This window comes from Hyla sarda, chromosome 5 (assembly GCF_029499605.1).
Source record: "Hyla sarda isolate aHylSar1 chromosome 5, aHylSar1.hap1, whole genome shotgun sequence".
Lineage (NCBI taxonomy): Eukaryota > Metazoa > Chordata > Amphibia > Anura > Hylidae > Hyla > Hyla sarda.
In genome coordinates, this window is record NC_079193.1 from 212,493,562 (window position 1) to 212,514,373 (window position 20,812).

Consider the following 20,812-nt stretch of genomic DNA (forward strand, 5'->3'; position numbering starts at 1 on the left):
AAAAGGAATGTGAAATATAAAGGAAGGACTTCCTACTCCTACTGGATCCACTTCTGTCTTTGGCTCAAAAACTGCAGTTGCAGTATTCCAAAAAAGGGCAGAAGAAAACCGGTGTGGAAACCTGGCCTAAAGGTACGTTCACACGGACAGATCTGCAATTTATTTTACGCTGTGGATCCGCCGACAATGGATCCCCTGCATTGTGCCTCAATCTGTGCCTGCTCATAGCGGCAATCCGCCGATACGAGTAGACACGCCACCGAGTCGCCAGGCGCATGCGCAGTGTACTCGCACACATCGCAGCTGCTCTCAGCCTAGCTCAGGGAGCGCGGCCACGATGTTTACAAGTTCACTGCGCATGAGCGCGGCGATTCTCACATCGCGGTGTGTCTGATCGCAGATCGCACAGAGGCACAGCTTGAGGCACAATGTAGGGGGACCATTGCCAGCGGATCCGCAGCTTAAACTAGCTGCGGATTCCTTCTGTGTGAACGTACCGTAATGGTGTTTTAAGGCTCAGTGGTAGTTTTTCAAAATCACAGCATGCTCTGGGTATGGCAGTTTTAAATAAGAAACTTTTTTACTCCCATAGACCCCTACAGGTGGGGAAAAAATGCCGGCCCACATTTATCATTTTAGGTGTAAGTGAAGCATTTTTTTTTTTACACCTTTTTTTGTGTGCTGGTAATGTGTAGGAGAACCAAATTTATTAAATGGTCACAGAGCATTTGATAAATTTTGTGCAGGTCACATTTTCTCAAATTTCTCTCTACACATACACTAAAAAGCTACGCCAGGTCTGGGATGGTGTCGTTTTAGAGACTTTTAAGTGGCTTTGCGCCTTTTTTACAAAAAGGTGCAGTTCATAAATCCCTACTATATCATGTGTATTTTCAAAATCAGTGGATTGCAACTCAAAATCAGCAGAACTGTGTTAACAAAAAGGCAAATAAACCCTGCTTGCGCCTTTTGTAGACACAAAAAACAGTCTAAAGACAATGATAAATGTCGGCTGCCATGTTTTTTTTATCCACCAATTCAATAGAAATCTTTGAGTCACATAATGAAAGAATTACATGACTTGAAAGGATTTAAAAAAAAAAAAATAATAATTAAATCATAGCAACCAATCAGGTTGCTTCTTTAATTTATTTAAAATGCCTCTGAAAAATGTAAGAAGTAATCTGAATGGTTGCTATGGGCAAGTCAGCAACTTTTCCTCTTGACAGATTGATAAATCGCCACAATTCTGCATAGCATGTACAGTCGTGTCCGAGCGGGGATTCCGTGCATAACATGGCAGTGAGTGGTCAACCACCATAAATTATATTCACTAGTTTTCCTATGGTCTACAGACATGGACAAAATTGTTGATATCCTTCCCATGGCTTATAAAAAAAGACTAGTAGGGGTCCCCATACCATCCAGAACATAATCCTGTCCAACTGCAGCATCATCTTTGACCCTGCTGAAGCACAGACTGGGACAAAGACTAGCTGGCTATGATCAGGTCCTCTGCCCCACAGAAGTTAACTTGTCCGTGCCTGTCAGTGCACAGATGCAATCTCAGAAATCCTATCTGTGCATCGGAGGCAGTAATTGGGATGTGAACCCAGCCCTACTCTCCATGAGACTTCTGCACTTGTCTCCAGGTATCTTGGCCCACTCCTCATAAGATCCGGCTCCAGTGTGAAGGGTGTCTTCTCCAGACTGTACGTTACAGCTCCACGGCAGATGTTCAATAGGATTCAGATCAGGGTTCATAGAAGTCTAATTTTTGCGTCTGCAAACAGTTGATGTGACCTGCCAAAAAGCTCCAGTCTTGTCTCGTCTGTCCAAAGGACATTCTCCCAGAAGCTTTGTGGCTTGTCAATATGCATTTTGACAAGATTTCCTTTCAACAGTGGTGTCCTCCTTGGCCGTCTTCCATTAAGTCTCCTTTTGCTCAAACAGCGACAGATGGTGCGATCTGACACTGATGTACCTTAACCTTGGAGTTCACCTCTAATATCTTTGGAAGTTTATCTGGGCTGTTTGGTTGCTTTTTGTACTATCAGTCTCTTGTGGCCACGTTCAGGGAGGTTGGTAAAGCTGATTGAATATGACCTTATAGCCTTTAACATGCTTGTCTATCATTTTCTCTGATGTCCTGAGATAACTCTCTTCTTGGCTTTCTATAGTACATGTTCATTGTGGTACACCACATGGAGGAGATTTATTAAAACCTGTGTAGAGGAAGAGTGGTGAAATAAGCAATCTGATTGGTTGCTATGGGAACCTGCACCACTCTTCCTCTGCGCAGGTTTTGCTAAATCTCCCCCTCTGATATCAAACAGCACAGTGATTACTTTTCACCCTACAAATAGGCATCTGACTACAAGTTTGGAGACACCTATGACATGAATTGTGTCCCAGGTGTCTTAAATGACTGACAAATTATTTCCCGTTTTCTAGGGGTACTGTCATTTTTGTCCAGGCCAATTTCCTGATTTCATTTTTCAAAAGGATTCTGCTGAGCTGCAATTTAAAAGCAATGTCTAATTTTTAGTAAATGTTTATTCATTCATGTTTGCCAGTTTCAAGTTATTACAGGGACCTTGCATTTCTATGAAGCACTGCATTTCACAGTCACTTTTGCCTATGTTGTCTATATTGAAATTGCAAAAAAAAAAAAAAAAAAACTGCGCACAAATTTTGCGACAAATATCAGCCATATAAAATGTCAAGAAGGCAATGATAGATCTCCCCCATTGTCTAAAGGAAGGGTACCAACAATTTTGTCCATGTCTGTAAATAGTGTTATGACTGCCCCTAAAAATGTTGTAACTCATCTTTCCAGAACTACTGAACGGCAAAATGTGTTCCCTTATCAGGCCATTCATTTGTCTAGGAAAGCTTGCTGGAGCAGATATTCAGCTTCATGTCTTATTTAACTTTATCAGCAAATTCTATCTGCTTGCTTCGTATAATTTCAGTTTTTCATGCTGGTTATCAGGTGTTGGCAGACGGACATGTTGGCAACTTTCTAAATCTGCAGAGGATTACAGTATCAAGGATGTGAATAAGGTTTTATCTGATCATTTATTTTCATAGAAACTGATCTGTGGTGTGAATTTTAAACCTACAGAACGTCAAAGTTTGTAGAGGATTAAAATATTGCAGAATTTTGGGCAGAATCCCATTGAGCTCAATGGGGATTTGAATTTCGGCAGAATTTTGTGTTTTGAGCACCCGTCTGGAGATGGCGCATTTCCAAGCAAAGCAGTCCTAGCGCCCGCCAGGTTATTCAAATGTGCAGAATGTCTGCCCGTGTTTTCTGGACGGAGATTCTGCACATTTTCGACCATGTGAACATAGCCTGAGAGTCAACCAAGAAAAAAGAAATCCCCAAAGCAAGCATAGAATTGTAGATTTGCAGGCGTGAATCACAGGCTAGAGCCATCGCATTGGTTGCCACATCATCACTGAAGGCAAAGACCAGTATCATGGGGTGCCAAGCACGGCATTCCCAAATCTACAACAATGTCAACCAATGTGCACATACACTAAAAGCGGCTGTCATCAGGTCAACTCTTTATATGGACCTCATAGAAGGAAGTACTTAGCATGTACTACTCCAGAGGTGGAGAAATTAGTACCGTATATACTCGAGTATAAGCAGAGTTTTTCAGCACGATTTTTCGTGCTGAAAACACCCCCATCGGCTTATACTCGAGTGAACTCTCCGCCTGTCAATCCCTTCTCAGTGGTCTTCAACCTGCGGACCTCCAGATGTTGCAAAACTACAACTCTCAGCATGCCCGGTGGGAAGGAAGGGTGAGCTGGTCCTGGCCATCTATGCTGCAGGGACCGTCCGGTGGGGTGGGTTAGTCATTCAGGGCTGTCCATCTTCACCCGGAGGCCCTCTTCTCCGCTCCGGGCCCGGATTAGTGATGTTGCCTTGACGACGATGCACGGACTGCTCATGAACATCCCAATGCGTTGTCGTCAAGGCAACGTCACTAGTCCGGGGCCGGGCCCGGAGCCGAGAAGAGGGCCTCCCGGTGAAGATAGACAGCCCAGAGCGACTAACCCACCCCACCGGACGGTCCCTGTAGCATAGATGGCCCGGACCAGCTCACCTTTCCTTCCCACCGAGGGGAGGTGAGTAGAAAACTAAAGGGGAGCGGGGGGTCTGGATGATGACGAAGGCCACAGTGGTCTTCAACCTGCGGACCTCCAAAATGTTTCAATACTACAACTCCCAGCATGCCTAGACAGCCGACGGCTGGGAGTTGTAGTTTTGAAACATCTGGAGGTCCGCAGGTTGAAGACCACTGGATTGACAGGCGGAGATGATGAAGGGGGGGTGTGGGATGATGACAGGAGGATGATGACAGGCGGTGATGATGAAGGGGGGATGAATGACAGGCGGTGATGATGAAGGGGGGGGGATGATTTATTTCCCACCCTAGGCTTATAGTCGAGTCAATAACTTTTTCCTGTTTTTTTGGGGGGTGAAATTAGGGGCCTCGGCTTATATTCGGGTCGGCTTATAATCGAGTCTATACGGTAGTAGTCTCCAACCTGTGGTTCTCCAGGTGCTGCCTATGCCCTGACAGTCCCTGTAGCTTTTAGTAACCAAGTAGTATGATCTCTGTAGCCATCAAAAGAAAAGGAAAATCCAAAAAGTTAGGCACCAATGCAAAGGTTACCTAGCTCCTTGTCTAGCCCTGCCCCTACTAAATTCAATACATACTGTGCACTACTGAATGTCACACGTGGATGAGCTATCAGTTTTCCTTGTTGTCGGATATTCGTACAGCTGCTCTAGATTCGTTAGTGGAATTGCCTCATGGATAGGGGTTGTGCTAAAAGAACATTAAACAAATGCTGTGATCATTGCCATGTGTTTACTCAGATTGTATTTGTGTACAGACAACAAGGGACAGATACTTCTCGCAACTGTTTATAAAGGAGGAAAAGGTCACAAAGTAACAAACTAACAGATGATCTATAGCAGTGGTCTTCAACCTGCGGACCTCCGGATGTTGCAAAACTACAACTCCCAGCATGCCCAGACAGCCGTTGGCTGTCTGGGCATGCTGGGAATTGTAGTTTTGCAACATCCGGAGGTCCGCAGGTTGGAGACCACTGATCTATAGGAATCACCATAAGATGTATTAAACCTTACAATAATAGAATCTAACAAGTGATAGGGTATAAGCAACTCTAGACAACTGGACAGCCATAGAATGTGTATGTAGAAAACCTTCAGGGCAGTGTTCCAGAAACTGCGGCTCTTCAGCTGTCGCAAAACTGCATCTCCTGAAGGTCAGGGCATGCTGGGAGTTGTAATTCTGTAATGGCTGGAGAGCCACAGGTTGGAAAACATGACTTTGGGGTATGTTCACCTAAAGAAATGTCCTATTCATGTGAATATGCTGATTAGAGATGAGTGAACTTACAGTAAATTCGATTTGTCACGAACTTCTCGGCTCGGCAGTTGATTACTTGCATAAATTAGATCCTGCATAAATTAGTTCAGCTTTCAGGTGCTCCGGTGGGCTGGAAAAGGTGGATACAGTCCTAGGAAAGAGTCTCCTAGGACTGTATCCACTTTTTCCAGCCCACGGGAGCACCTGAAAGCTGAACTAATTTATGCAGGATAAGTCATCAACTGCCGAGCCGAGAAGTTCGTGACGAATCGAATTTACTGTAAGTTCGCTCATCTCTAATGCTGATATCTTACTGAACATGACCAATATGTCATATCAGGCCAGGGCAGGAAAATAAAGCAAAGGTACCATTTATACCAAGCAATGTTCTGGGGTTGGGGCTCACTTCACCTGAACCCACTGGAATTCTAATGGGCATTAGGTGAATACCATAGCACGTTCCGGCTCCGCTATAATAGAGCATCATACAGATGACCTCGCCCAAATAGAAGTAGCTCTACTGGCAGTTTCACTTCCATGAAGTAACCCTGCCCATGAAAGCTTCTGTACTCCACACGACATTGTTATCCTCCTATAAAATGATCCACATACCTGGAATAGTTCACTTCATGACGGCAGCAGTCACACAGATCACTAAACTGACACTTTCAGGGTACGGTCCCACGTAGCGCATTTGATACTGTGTATTTGATGAAGCTGCATATTTTCCTACCCATTGAAGTCAATGGGTAACAAAATACTCAGCAGGAACAAATACGCAGCATCAAATACGCTATGTGGGAGCCGCCATTATTTTCGGAGAGAGAAGCCGCAGAAAAAGACGGTGCAAGCACTATTTTTTCTCAGTGCTAAAATAAGGGGCTTCACACTTGGGATCGACCGATATCGATTTTTTAGGGAAGATACCGATAATCTGGGACCTTTCGATATTCCGGTATAAATTATCGGCTATTATCCCCAACCAGCCACCCGGCCCCGCAGAAGCTGCTGCAGATCAATGATTTAAAGCGGGTGCTTTAAATCAATGAACTGCAGCGGCTTTTGCGGGACCAGAGACCGCCGCCCGCTTCTCTCCCCCTTGCCTGTCCTGGGGTCCTCCCTAGTCCAACCACCACTGCCGCCGCTGCCCCATTGCCTCCCCCATCCCCGGTTTTATAATTACCTGTTCCCGGGGTCCGCGCTTCTTCTGGCTCCGGTGGCGTCATGAGCTGTCACTGTGTGCACTGACGGTGACGTCGCGTTGAGGACGTCACTCGTCATTGCGCTGCGCAGCGAAGCGGGCAGGATGCCGCAGGAGCCAGAAGTAGCGCGGACCCCGGGAACAGGTAATTATAAAACCGGGGATGGGGGAGGCAATAGGGCAGCAGCGGTCTCTGGCCGGGACATTATCGGCATATCGGCAAGGTAATTGCAGATACCGATAATGTCCAAAATCGTGAATATCGGCCAAACCAATAAACGGTCGATCCTTACTTCACACTGCCGGAGACAATCGGCAGTGTGAACGTAGCCTTAGAATGATTGGGGGTCCCAGCACTTAGACAGTGATCCATTAAACTTTGATGTCTAACTTGAATTATATGAGCAAAAAACCTAACCCACTGTATAGGACAGTGTTTTCCAACCAGGGTGCCTCCAATTGTTGCAAAACTACAACTCCCAGCATGCCCGGACAGCCAAAGGCTGTCCGGGCATGCTGGAAGTTGTAGTTTTGCAACAGCTGGAGGCATCTTAGTTGGAAACCACTGGTATAGGCAGCTATTTACGCACAGAGGATATAGGGGGAGATTTACGAAAACCTGTCCAGAGTTGCCCATTGCGACCAATCAGATCGTTTCTTTCATTTTTGGGCAACTCTGCAACTTTTCCTCTGGACAGGTTTTCATAAATCTCCCCAATAATGTAGGAGGACATCTGCTGAGCTGGAGTGAGCCAGGTGATCCCACAATGAGCTGTCATCTCTGATCTTCCAGTAGTGCTGATCACTGTACTAAACTGATCCAGATCATATGTAAGCAGACATAAACCATGGAAAAGATGCCATGACATGGATGGACAGTTTCCATTCATTTCAGAAAAGTAACTGTAGCCACCTCCCCACCAGGACCGCTCAGACGTCTAGTCATTCTTAGTATTGTTGGGGGGAGGTCCTGGCACTTAGCCGTGTACCGTTTTATAGTTTGGAAATTAGAAGTGTGATAGATGGATGGCCGTGTTCTCATGTTGCAATTGAACCTTTTTTTATTGCTGAGTTTTTTTCATTGCTTTAAATATTAAACAGACTAACACAACAAATCAATGATAAGAAGAGTCTATTTTCTGAGGCTGCTCCTACACAGTGCAGTGTTGAAGCCAAAGCCAATTGTGGATCATGATGAATTTCAAAATATACAGAACAGATGCTACTTCTGGTGTGAAATGGATTAAAGGGGTACTCCGGGGAAAACCTTTTTTCTTTTAAATCAACTGGTGGCAGAAAGTTAAACAGATTTGTAAATTACTTCTATTAAAAAAAATCTTAATCCTTCCTGTACTTATTAGCTGCTGAATACTACAGAGGAAATTCTTTTCTTTTTGGAATGCTCTCTGATGACATCACGAGCACATTTCTCTCTGCTGACGTTATTATAACAATAATAACGCTTTATTTATTGTTGTCCTTAGTGGGATTTGAACCCAAGTCCCCAACACTGCAAGGCAGCAATGCTAATCACTGAGCCACCATGCTGCCCTTAGCATACCTCTGCTATGCACGGTTGCTAAAATGGACAGAGATGTCAGCAGAGAGCACTGTGCTTGTGATGTCATCAGTGTTCCAAAAAGAAAGGAATTTCCTCTGTAGCATTCAGCAGCTAATAAGTACTGGAAGGATTAAGATTTTTTTAATAGAAGTAATTTACAAATATGTTTAACTTTCTGCCACCAGTTGATTTAAAAGAAAAAAGGGTTTCCACCGGAGTACCCCTTTAAGGCCGTGTCACACTAGGCACTTTTGTTTGTTATCTGCAATGTGAGAACTCGGGCAAAGCTGGAAACCTAACCTACTTTATAGGCAGCTGTTCTTACATGTAGACTGACGTTCAGAATCCCCAGCAAGCTGGGTGGCAAGCATAACGTCATGTGGGGAGAAGAACGGCTTTGGTGATGGGGCTGGTACCCTTTGAATATTTTGTTCAAAGATCTGTAGCTAAAAATCTATTGGCAATGCAACTGTGTTCTATTGTAATAAAACTTTAGAATGACGCATTTGAAAGGCTCCCTGGCTCTTCTTTCATGCAGATTACTGACAGGGACATCCTTACATATTCAAATACTGGAGGGGGAACAACTCGCCCCACAAGTAAAATACATACATTACAATGTGCACTTGGTCCTGTAGAAAGTAAACCATACAAAGAAATGGAGAGAGCTAAATAAGAGAAAAATCACAAATTAAAAAATATATATATTTTTTGTGAAAACATACAGGGGGAGATTTATCAAAACCTGGGCAGAGCAAAAGTTGCTAATAGTAACCAATCATTTTCATAAAAAAAAAAAAATTTCATTTTTAAAAAGGCCTCTGAAAAATGAAAGAAGCAATCTGATTGGTTGCTATGGGCAACTCAGCAACTTTTCCTCCGGACCAGTTTTGATAAATCTCCCCCACAGTGTATGGTTTGTGCAGTCTCTTTTGACCCCTCTATGTCCAGGTCAGCCCACTTGAACAGTTCACTGTAGGTCTTTATTAATCATTTTTATTACAGCTCTTTCTCTCTCGCCCCATCTGTGTTCTGTTTATTTAGCACATTGTACCATTTACTGTCTACTGCACCAAGTGTACATTGTTACTTATGCATTGTAGTTCTGGGGTCAATCGTTAGAATATTTAAGGATGTCATTGGCAGTTCTGGGGAAGAAGACTAGGGAGCCTTTAAAAAGGCGCAGTTCTCTATAAAGTTTTATTCCAATAAAATACAATAGGGCATTGCCGATTGATACCAGACTACAAATCTTCGAACTGAATGTTGCAGAGGATACCAGCACTAACACCAAGCCCATTCTCCTACTCCTCCCCAAATGATGATAGCCATCCAGCTTGCCAATGACCCTGACTGTCCAATAACTGGGAAAGTACTGGAGGGCGAGAACAGTTGTGAATCCGTATTCTTGACTGCTTGATACAAGGCGTATATAGTAGTGACTGACATAACATTCTAAGACAGGGTTTCCCAACCAGGGTGCCTCCAGCTGTTGCAATACAGGTGAGAACAGTTGTGAATCCGTATTATTGACTGCTTGATAAAAGACGTATATAGTAGTGACCGACATAATATTAGGGTGCATGCACACCACGTTTTTGCTATACAGATCCCGTATACGGTTTCAAGTTAAAAACCGTATGGAACCGTACAGAAAACCGTATGCATTGACTTAACATTGTAAACCGTATGTCAAACGCATCATCCGGTTTAGTCCGTTTTGCGTCTTATACGGTTTTGTCAATTTTTTTTACCCGTACCCAAAACTGTAGCCCACCACGTTTTTTGGTCTGGGTGAAAAACTGTATTAAACCGTATACATTTTTTTTTTTTTTAACATGGGAGTCAATGGGAACTGTACAGAACTGTACGTGCGTACGGTTCCATACGTTTTTTTACTTTGCAGTTTTTTTTGTGAAAATTTTTAAACGTATGTTTTTTTCTTTATAAAAAAAACGGATGCGACCGGACATCATTTTTCAAACCGTATACGGATTTCAACCGTATATGGGTTCAAATTTGTACACACGTTTTGATACAGTTTAGTCAGGTTTTGAGGAATCCGTTTTTCATCAAAAACCTGATACGGGAACTGTATTGCAAAAACGTGGTGTGCAGGCACCCTAAGGCAGTGTTTCCCAACCAGGGTGCCTCCAGCTGTTGCAAAACAGGCGAGAACAGTTGTGAATTCTTGACTGCTTGATAAAAGACGTATATAGTAGTGACTGACAGAACATTCTAAGGCTGCATACACACCACGTTTTTGCTATACAGTCCCTGTTTACGGTTTCAAGTAAAAAACCGTACAGAACTGTATAGAAAACCATATGCATTGACAACATTGTAAACCGTATGTCAAACGCATCATTCGGTTTTGTCCTGTTTTTTTACCCGTACCCAAAACTGTAGCCTACCACGTTTTTTGGTCCGGGTGAAGAACTGTATTAAACCGTATAAGTTTTATTTTTTTATTTTAATTTTTTTTTAACATGGGAGTCAATGGGAACTGTACAGAACTGTATGTGCGTACGGTTCCATCCGGTTATCACCATTGGGTTTTTGACTTTGCACAGTTTTTTTCTTGGAATTTCAATCCAACAAGTCAAACTTTATTAAAAATGGAGTGAAAAATTTAAAACGTATACGTTTTTTTATTAAAAAAACGGATGCAACCGGACATCATTTTTCAAACCGTATATGGGTTAAAATTTGTACACGTTTTGATACAGTTTAGGCTGGGTTTACACTACGTTTTGTACTTACGGTCCCGTATACGGCTGGGAGGAGGGGGCGTAGGGATTAATCGCGGCGCCCGCACTCAGCCGTATTCGGGAACCGTATTTAATGCATGTCTATGAGCAGACCGGAGTGAACCGCAGCCTCCGGTCGGCTGCGTTTTCGTCCGTATGCGGTTTCCCGACCGCAGGCAAAAACGTTGTCGACCGCATTTTCACCTACGGTCGGGAAACCGCATACGGCCCAAAACGCAGCCGACCGGAGGCTGCGGTTCACTCCGGTCGACTCATAGACATGCATTAAATACGGTTCCCGAATACGGCCGAGTGCGGGTGCCGCGATTAATCCCCGCCCCCCCCCCCTCCTCCTCCCAGCCATATACGGGACCGTAAGTACAAAACGTAGTGTGAACCCAGCCTAAGTCAGGTTTTGAGGAATCCGTTTTTCATCCAAAACCTGATACGGGAATTGTATTGCAAAAACGTGGTGTGCATGCACGCTAAGGAAGCGTTTCCCAACCAGGGTGCCTCCAGCTGTTGCAAAACTACAACCCCCAGCATGCCCAGACAGCCTTCGGCTGTCTGGGCATGCTGGGGATTGTAGTTTTGCAACAGCTGGAGGCACCTTGGTTGGGAAACACTGTTCTAAGGGGTGCTCACCCCCCTATACCATTGTGTCTCTGCACATGAAGCCTTCTGTCTGATTGGATAGCATGTGGCACAGCTATGCCAGGTGATGCCCCTATGAGCTGGCACTTCTCTGCAGCATTCCCCACACTATTGAGTGATCCCAATGTAAACCCTGGTATTGTAAGTCGCTGGGGTACCGCTGAGAAGTAGGGCAGCACTTGGAGATCAGTGCCCAGATAGGTGGCATGGTTTTCTTACCTTGCTGACCACGTTCTGGACGAGCCCGGCGTGGATCTGGTAGGTCCACTCGTGGCACAGGCAGGAGTCGTTATTGTGAGGGAAGGTGCCCGGGGAGGGGGTGATGGGCAGCTGGGTTGGCGGCAGCAGCAGCATGACCTCGGGGGCCGGGGAGCTGTCATTCTCCGGGTGCAGGGGGCTCTTTCTCCCGGGCAGGCTGCCGTTCGCCTTGCACCACTTGTCGGGTTGGTCCAGCATGAAGAAGTCCGAGAACTGGCTGAAGGCGAGGAAGAGCGCGGGTATCCAGGTGAGCAGCACCAGCCGCCTCTGGTAGGTGCCCAGCCCGCCCAGAAAGGGCAGCACGGAGCCGTCATAGTCCACCAGCAGGTGGCTGTACCGGGAGCCCGGCTGTGCCGGGGATGCGGGGGCTGTGGGGAGCTCGTCAGATGGGGGCACAGTAACGCTGGAGGCCGGCAGAACCGATCCATTCTCCTCGGCCTCCGGCTCCCTCATCCAACCGGATTCAGGATCTTGTTCTGTGGCCATGATGCCACCTCCTTCCCGGGGCAGCCGGGGCTGTCAGTGGCCGCATGCACCCATCCAGCTGCTGGCACTGAGTGTCCCGGTGTCGCCTGCTGCCTCAGTGATCACTGCATGGAGCTCCCAGGTGGATGGTGCCAGGGGGTGGGCAGTGCTTGACAACAAGTAGACGTGTGCCCAATGCTGCAGCAGCTGCTCCCTCCTCCCGCCGGGCACTGCTACAAGAAAAGGGCGCTGCAACCAGGAGCCGCCAGTGTCCTCACAATAGGGAGACCGCACGTGATCCCGCGGAAAATGTGGCGTCTCTTGTCCTCGGCAGCTGGGACTGGCAGCCCGAGTGTCGGTCACGTCTATAGCACAATGGGCTCCCTCCTCCTGCCTGGAGACGCGACAATCATCCGACCGGTTCAGTCAGAGCTGGCCAGCAGGCTCCGCAGTACATGACAGCTCTCCTCTCTATTACCGCCCCCCGGAAGTATCGGGGCGGCCACACAAGCCAACCTGCAGCGCCGGCTCCGGAGAGCCCTCCCCCGGGAGGCAGCAGGTAGCGGCGGCGGCAGCCCCGGGAGGACAGGGAGACGGAGAGAGGAACACCACATAATACCGGGGCACCTTCATATTGGGGGGACCTGCCCATGTAGAACCACACAGTGCCCATTGGGTGTCCCTATGTTATCTCACTGTTTACATTTAACAATAACTGGTTCGTGCCACACAAAAAAATGATATGCACCCAGACATATAGTCGCCGCATTTCAGTATTGTTATATGATGCCCATATGTGTGGTGCCCGGGCTCAGACCAATTGGGTCTGAAAGGTTTCCAGTAATGCCTTATAGCAGTGGTCTTCAACCTGCGGACCTCCAGATGTTGCAAAACTACAACTCCCAGCATGCTGGGAGTTGTAGTTTTGCAACATCTGGAGGTCACAGACCTGCAGTGCCAACAGTGTCCCAGTAATGCCATATCATGACCATATCAGTAGTACACGACCACGTCCATACTAACACAGTATGGCCAATGGTGCCGCACTTATCGGTAGTGCTCAAACTAATAGTGCCTCTAATAAGGCAAGGTTCAGACTACGGAATCTCCAGGCAGAGAATTTCCGCCCGGAGATTCCGAGTGCGGCCAGCGCTGACTGAATCAGTTGGCACTAGGACCGGGTGGACACTGCAGTCTCCAATAGACTTCAGTGTGTTCCGTGAATATTTCCACCTGAAGAAAGAGCAACCCCTTTCTTCAGGCGGAAATTTCCAAGCGGATTTTCCGTTCACAAATTCCGCTTCACAAATTCCGAAGTGTGAATTTGTGAACGGAAACCCATTCATTACACTATACATTTTAGCAAGCGGAATTTCCGCCTCCAATTTCAGAGTGGAATTGCAGGAGGAAATTCCGTAGTCTGAACTTAGCCTAAGACTGGGTTCACACTGCAGAATTTCAGGGCAGAATTTCTGCCGGAGATTGAGCCGGCGGCGCTAGGACCGAGCAAACTGCATTGCTTCCTCCATAGACTGCAATGCATTTCTGGGTGGATATTTTGGGATATCTGCTCAGAAATGCATTGACATCTATGGGGACTGAAATGTAGTCCGCGTGGTCCTAGTGCCGCCGGCTTGATCTCCAGCAGAAATTCTGCCCAGAAATTCCACAGTGTGAGCCTAGCCTAATACTGCCATAAAGTGCCATACAATGACCTCATCAGTATAAGGCTAAGTTTCCACTTGTTTTTTTTTCTGGCAGTTTTTGGATATCTGCCACTGCAATTTTTGTGCCAAAACCAAAAGTGTATTCAAAAGGAATAGGACATATAAAGGAAGGACTTACATTTCTCCTCCCTTATGGATCCACTTCTGACTTTGGCTCAAAAACTGCAGTGGCAGATATCCAAAAACTGACAGAAAAACCAAGTGGAAACTTAGCCTTACTCAAACTAACAATGCCAAGCAGTGCGAATACCGATATTGTCATATAGTACCCAGACTAATAGTGCCACACAGTGTTCCAGTAGTGCCATACTATGACCATATCAGTAGCGCTCAAACTAATAGCGCTAAGACCAGTAGTGCCATACTATACCTATATATCAGGAGTGCGCAATCTAATATAACCATTAGTGCTGCTCGCGAATATTCGCAAAGCGAATTTTATGCGCGAATATCGCATATTCGTGAATATTCGCGAATATAGCACTATATATTCGTAATTACGAATATTCGTTTTTTTGGGTTTTTTTTCACAGTACACATCACAGTGATCATCCCTCTCTCCTTCCAGCTTATGTGGTGTAAATAAAGCTCTAATAGTACTGTGTGAGACTGGTGTGCGAATTTTCGCATATGCGAAAATTAACATATGCTAATTTCCGTTTATGTTCATTTTTATGCAAATTTTCGCATACGCGATTTTTCGCGCATGCGAAAATAAACCGAGGATATTACGAATATTCGCGAATATATGACGAATATTCGTCCATATATTCGCGAATATTCGCGCATTCGAATATGGCCTATGCTGCTCAACACTAATAACCATATAGGGGGAGATTTATCACAACCTGTGCAGAGAAAAAGCTTACCAGGTGCCCATAGCAACCAATCAGATCGCTTCTTTCATTTTTTAGAGTATTTTTTCTAAATCAAAGAAGCAAGCTGGTTGCTATGGTCAACTGCTCAATGCTTTTTCCACAGAGGTTTTGATAAATCTCCCCCAAAGTGTTTATACCAATTACAGATGAGCGAACTTACAGTAAATTCGATTTGTCACGAACTTCTCGGCTCGGCAGTTGATGACTTTTCCTGCATAAATTAGTTCAGCTGTCAGATGCTCCGGTGGGCTGGAAAAGGTGGATACAGTCCTAGGAGACTCTTTCCTAGGAATGTATCCACCTTTTTCAGCCCACCAGAGCACCTGAAAGCTGAACTAATTTATGCAGGAAAAGTCATCAACTGCCGAGCCAAGAAGTTCGCGACGAATCAAATTTACTGTAAGTTCGCTCATCTCTAAACAGGAGCTTCTTGGGGGTCCTGTACAGTACACAAAGTGTCCCAAAAAGTAACATGGAGTCACCCTCACCTGGTGTCCAAAGGAACAGGTAACCCTGATACAGGTAAAGAGTACAGAACATGCAATACCTCCCTGTAGTGTAGGAGGCACTATCAGACATCAGTCAGTGCATACACTTCAGTAATACAGGGGTTTTATCAGTAAATACCCATTCTGATTGGTCGGTTCTTTCAGCCATTGACACGTTTCACAAATCTGGACTGTCCATACATTGTATGTTGAGGCTGGTTTCAACATACAATGGTTCAGAATAGACCATTGTATGTTGAAACTATTGTATGTTGAGGCCATTGTAAGTCGAGGGATCACTGTACTGTAAGTGACAAACAGTGCATATATTAATGGTGTCATACACTTCTTCACCATTTTGTGTGTATGTGGAGGGGCACATAAATTAACATATTCTGGGATTTGTTGTTCTTCTGTATGGTTAAATAAATGACAATGTTTTATGCGTTATTGGACTTGCACTAGGCTAACATGGCTTCAAGCATGCTCCTGTTTATGTTCCCATGCTGGGTGGCATTCCAGAGACCTCATGTATAGTGTTGAGCGGCATAGGCCATATTCGAATTCGCGAATATTCGCGAATATATGGACGAATATTCGTCATATATTCGCGAATATTCGCATATTCGTTATATTCTCGTTTTATTTTCGCGTGTGCGAAAATACGTGTATGCGAAAATTAACATATGCGAATTTTCGCATATGCGAAAATTAGCATATGCTAATTTTCGCATATGCGACTTTTCGCACGCCAGTCTTACACAGTAGTATTACAGCCTTCTTTACACCACACAAGCTGGAAGCAGAGAGGGGTGATCACTGTGATGTGTACTGTGAAGAAAAAAAAAACAAAAAAAAAACGAATATTCGTAATTACGAATATACAGCGCTATATTCGCGAAATTCGCGAATTCGCGAATATGCGATATTCGCGAATAATATTCGAATTGCGAATATTCGCGAGCAACACTACTCATGTAGTCTGTGTCATACAGGCCGGCGCAATGTGCTGCATACATACGATATATATTGTCTCTTATTATTTATACAGCATTTCCTTCACATCCCATTCATATTAGTGCAGTGTACAGACCTTCTGTTCTCTCAGTAACAGACATACACAAGAAATGACTGAATAGAATTTTTACTAAAAGCTCAATATTCTCTGATATTTACGGTTCATATTACATTCAACTAAATAGCTGTAATAGATTGAAACTAGAGATTAGTGAACTTACAGTAAATTCGATTCGTCACGAACTTCCCGGCTCGGCAGTTGATGACTTATCCTGCATAAATGAGTTCAGCTTTCAGGTGCTCCGGTGGGCTGGAAAAGGTGGATACAGTCCTAGGAGACTATTTCCTAGGAATGTATCCACCTTTTCCAGCCCACCGGAGCACCTGAAGGCTGAACTAATTTACGCAGGATAAGTCATCAACTGCCGAGCCGAGAAGTTCGTGACGAATCGAATTTACTGTAAGTTCGCTCATCTCTAATTGAAACCTCTCCAAAAGACCACTCAGAAATGTTTTCACTGTATTTGCCATACTCTTTTTTTTTTTTTATACTGTATCATATAGTCATAATTCATGATGTGACATAAAATGAAGCGAAACTAGCAGGTCATGCATTTTTACTTTAATAAAGTTCACAGGACTTTTTCAGGTCAGTTATGTTTGTGGTCTTTTGTGCAGACTTGTTTAAAAGTTCTGTCAGCATCAGTAATCCACGGTCTCAGCTGGTATTGCGAGATTACTCAATGCTGACTCGGCATATTTTGATGTGTACAGTGCATGTGCATTGTGGTTTCCATCAAACATCTAATGCAGACAGGGCCGGCCCAAGACATTGTGCTGCCTGGGTCCAAGAGTGAAACGCACCTCACTTTTGTAGCTCTGTACAAAAACAGATTTGTAACATGGTTATATTCAGTGATCCCTCAACATTGGCCTCAACATACAAAAGTTTCAACATACAATGGTCTTTTCTGGACCAGTGTAACTTGAAACCAGACTCAACATACAATACTACCGACAGTCCAGTTCTGTGAAACGTGTCAACGGCTGAAAGAACTGACCAATCAGATTGGGTATTTACTGGTAAAACCCCTGTATAACTGAAGTGCATGCACTGACTGGTGTCTGGTAGCGCCTCCCTACAGTACAGGGTAGGTATTACATGTTCTGTACTCTTTACCTGTGCCAGGGTTAGCTGCTCCTTTGAACACAAGGTGAGGGCGGCTCCATTTTACCCTTTTAGGACATTGCGTGTACTGTACAGGACCCTGAAGAAGCTCCTGTCCTCTACATAGACAGTGATTACAGCTCCCAGCAGCTCTTTCTTACTTGTATGTGTAAGGACTTGCTTTATCTGTATTAGGTATCTACTTATTTTTCTTTAATCATCTCTTTTTCCTATTTTTGGTGGCTTCAGAACCAATAACCAGGTTTCCATAGAGTTATGGTCGTCCTGGAACCAATTTATATTGTAACTTGAGGGACCACCGTACATGGGCTCTATAGCAACGTGCTTGGTCTTCTTATGTCACAGCTGCACATTATAAGGAAAAACACATAAAAAGGCATCAAGAAACAAATGCAGAAATAAACCCAAACAAAATTTCACTTTAGCACATGTCCATTCATGTTATTCAGACACAAAAGATGATGGTGCCTGTGAGATGGAACCCTCCACCGATTGGAGAGACCTGTGGTGCTCATTCAAGCAACTGAGCCCCTTATACTTTTAGTTCAGAGATCTCTGATTTCTGTGGCCAGTTTGTTAAAGAGAATCTGACACCCTGTTCACCCACACTAAACCCAATATACTGGGTTATAATGTGGGTGAACAACTTTACAAAGAGGGGTCACTTACTTAAATCTGTTGAGTATATGCAGAGTTCTGGCACTGTAAGCTTCCTGCTGCATTGCTATCCAGTGCGCATTGGAGGTGGGAAGCCGGTACACCCAGCTCACCTGCCTCCTCCATATTCTCCATCTGCACCGCCTCCTTCAGTAATATGCTAATGAATGCCACAGGTGAGTGCTCTTGCTCTGTGTGCGCTCACCTGTGGCATTCACTAGCATAATAATGAAGGGGACGGGGCATACGAAGAATATGGAGGAGACAGTGGAGCTTGGTGAGCTTGCGCCCAGCCTCCAGTGCGCACTGGCTAGCAGTGCAGCAGGAGGTTTACGCTGCCAACGCATATACTTAACAGAATTAAGTAAGTGACCGCCACTGGGGACCCCCGCGATCTCTCCTGAAGCACCCCTGTGTTTCAGCTGCACAGAGTGAGGATCGCTCTGTGGCTGATGATGGGCGGTGCAGGGGACGGAGTATCCTGATGTCACGGCTCCTCCACCTCGTAACCACACGCCCCAACCCCTCAATGCAAGTCTATGGGAGGGAGCGTGACGGCCCATCATCAGCCACAGAACAATCTTCGCTCTGTGCAGCTGAAAAATGGGGGTGCTGCAGGAGAGATTGTGGGGGGTCCCCAGCAGCGGGATCCCCGCGATCTAACATCTTATCCCCTATCCTTTTGATAGGGGATAAGATGTTTAGCGCCGGAGTACCCCTATAATAGAATCCTTGCTCACAGACCACTATATCCAAACCATATGCTAACATATCTAAATGGCTCCATTCATAATTAAATTTTTTCTTAGCTAGGTTACTGACCGTACCCTTACATTTACAGTTATAGGAATAACATAACAAAAATTAAGCTTAAGCACTGATATGTTATTCTGCTTTAAAAAAATAAAAATAATACATAATACATTCACACGCTAGACGAGACCTCAAAATTATCAGACCCCAAACCTTAATCTAGAATTAATTTAGACCCAAGATCAGATGCCTATATTCATAGGAGCAGACCCCTAAATTCAATCAGACTCCACACCACTGAATTCATCAGGCCCCGAAACTCATTCAGGCCCCTGATCAGACTCCTAAATTCAGTGGGAACCCAAACCAGAAACCTAAATTATCCAGACCAAGACCAGACCCCCAAATTAATTGAACCCTAGAGCCTAGACTAGACCCCCAAATTATCAGACCCAGGGACAAAACTTGAATCCTGTGGGCCCCAGGGCAACCGCTCCCCCAGCTCCCCTGCTTCTTCCATATTCAACTGCAACTGAATTTCTGAACAGAATTTTTCTGCCACTTTCCGTAAAAAAATTTCACTGTGTGAACGAGGCCTCTCTCAGAAATTCTGCTTAAAGCGTACTTTTCAAAGTGCAAAAAAAAATTGTGATATGTTACCCAGTACCTAATCCTGATTGTGTGCATATCATTTTTATGTGTCTAGGACCTATATATCCAGAGAAAAAAGCATTTATCTGCTGCTGAGTTACTTTTTCATCTTGCTGGCTGGAGGGTCGTGTCTATCTGTCTCCCTCACAGTGATGACTCATCACTCCTCTCTACTCTGTAACCCTTTCCTTTCTGGGTGTATGAACATTCCTATACAGGTATGGGTATGTGCAGAGAATTGCACCCTTGTCAGTAGTACAGACTAGGGTGCAATACTCTGCACATACCCCCCCCCCCCCCATGTGTATAGCAGTGTGTGTGTACATTCCTATACAGGTGGGGGTATGTGCAGAATATTGCACCCTAGTCTGTAGAAGACCCTAGGGTGCAATGCTCTTCGGTCTGCACATACACCACCCATGTGTGTGTGTATGTAAATTCTTATGCTGTTGGGGGTATGAGCAGACTGCAGAGCATTGCACCCTAGGGTTTGTGGAAGGCACCAGGGTGCAATGTTCTGCAGTGCACTTAGCCCCACGTGCAGAGGCGCTGGCTGGGAGGATTGCTGAGATGCAGACACTTACAGACCCAGCTGGGGCCGCAGCACGAGCAGTACAGGTACTGTCACGATCCTCTAGGGTAGGCTACCCGGGCTCCACTAAATGGCAAGGGGGGGGGGTGGCGGCGATGGCAGGCTGAGGAGACATAGGAGGGGCACAATCCCAATGCAGCCCTCTAGTTCAGAGCTCTATGCTGCTGCAGCACAGGGGACCGACAGCACAGAGCTTGGCTGCAGACTCCTCCGCGCCTAATAGCATGAAAGGTAAGGCCTCGCTCACTGCTCTACAGGAGCTGAATTACTATGAAACTAACCTTGGTGCGTGTCCCGGAGGCAGCTGCGGAGGGGGTGTTTAGACAAAAACTCCAGTAGGGCCCGCTCATACACTCTATTTGATACAGTAATCAGGATGTTGCAAAATCTAGACCATTCTGTCGGGCTAAAAGACAGGTGACCCCTAGTGGTGGCTATTTTTAGCTTTAATTTGTAGTGATAATTTACATTTCTTTTTAACAGGTGTATATTGTGAAAAGGCATATTATAATGAGTCCTGCAATATATCAAACGTTTTCAACAATGAACAGTGC

The 20,812-nt window shown here is 45.2% G+C and overlaps 1 protein-coding gene across 1 annotated transcript in view; it reads right to left on the reverse strand.

The window, feature by feature from the left end:
• Window positions 1–12,812, reverse strand: part of SLC22A23 (solute carrier family 22 member 23) — a 142,305-nt gene extending 129,493 nt beyond the window's left edge. The window contains exon 1 of the mRNA XM_056521066.1: window positions 11,803–12,812. Within this exon, the coding sequence (XP_056377041.1) occupies window positions 11,803–12,327 (525 nt within the window). The 5' untranslated portion in view covers window positions 12,328–12,812. The remainder of the gene's footprint in view (window positions 1–11,802) is intronic.
• Window positions 12,813–20,812: the final 8,000 nt, after the last annotated feature.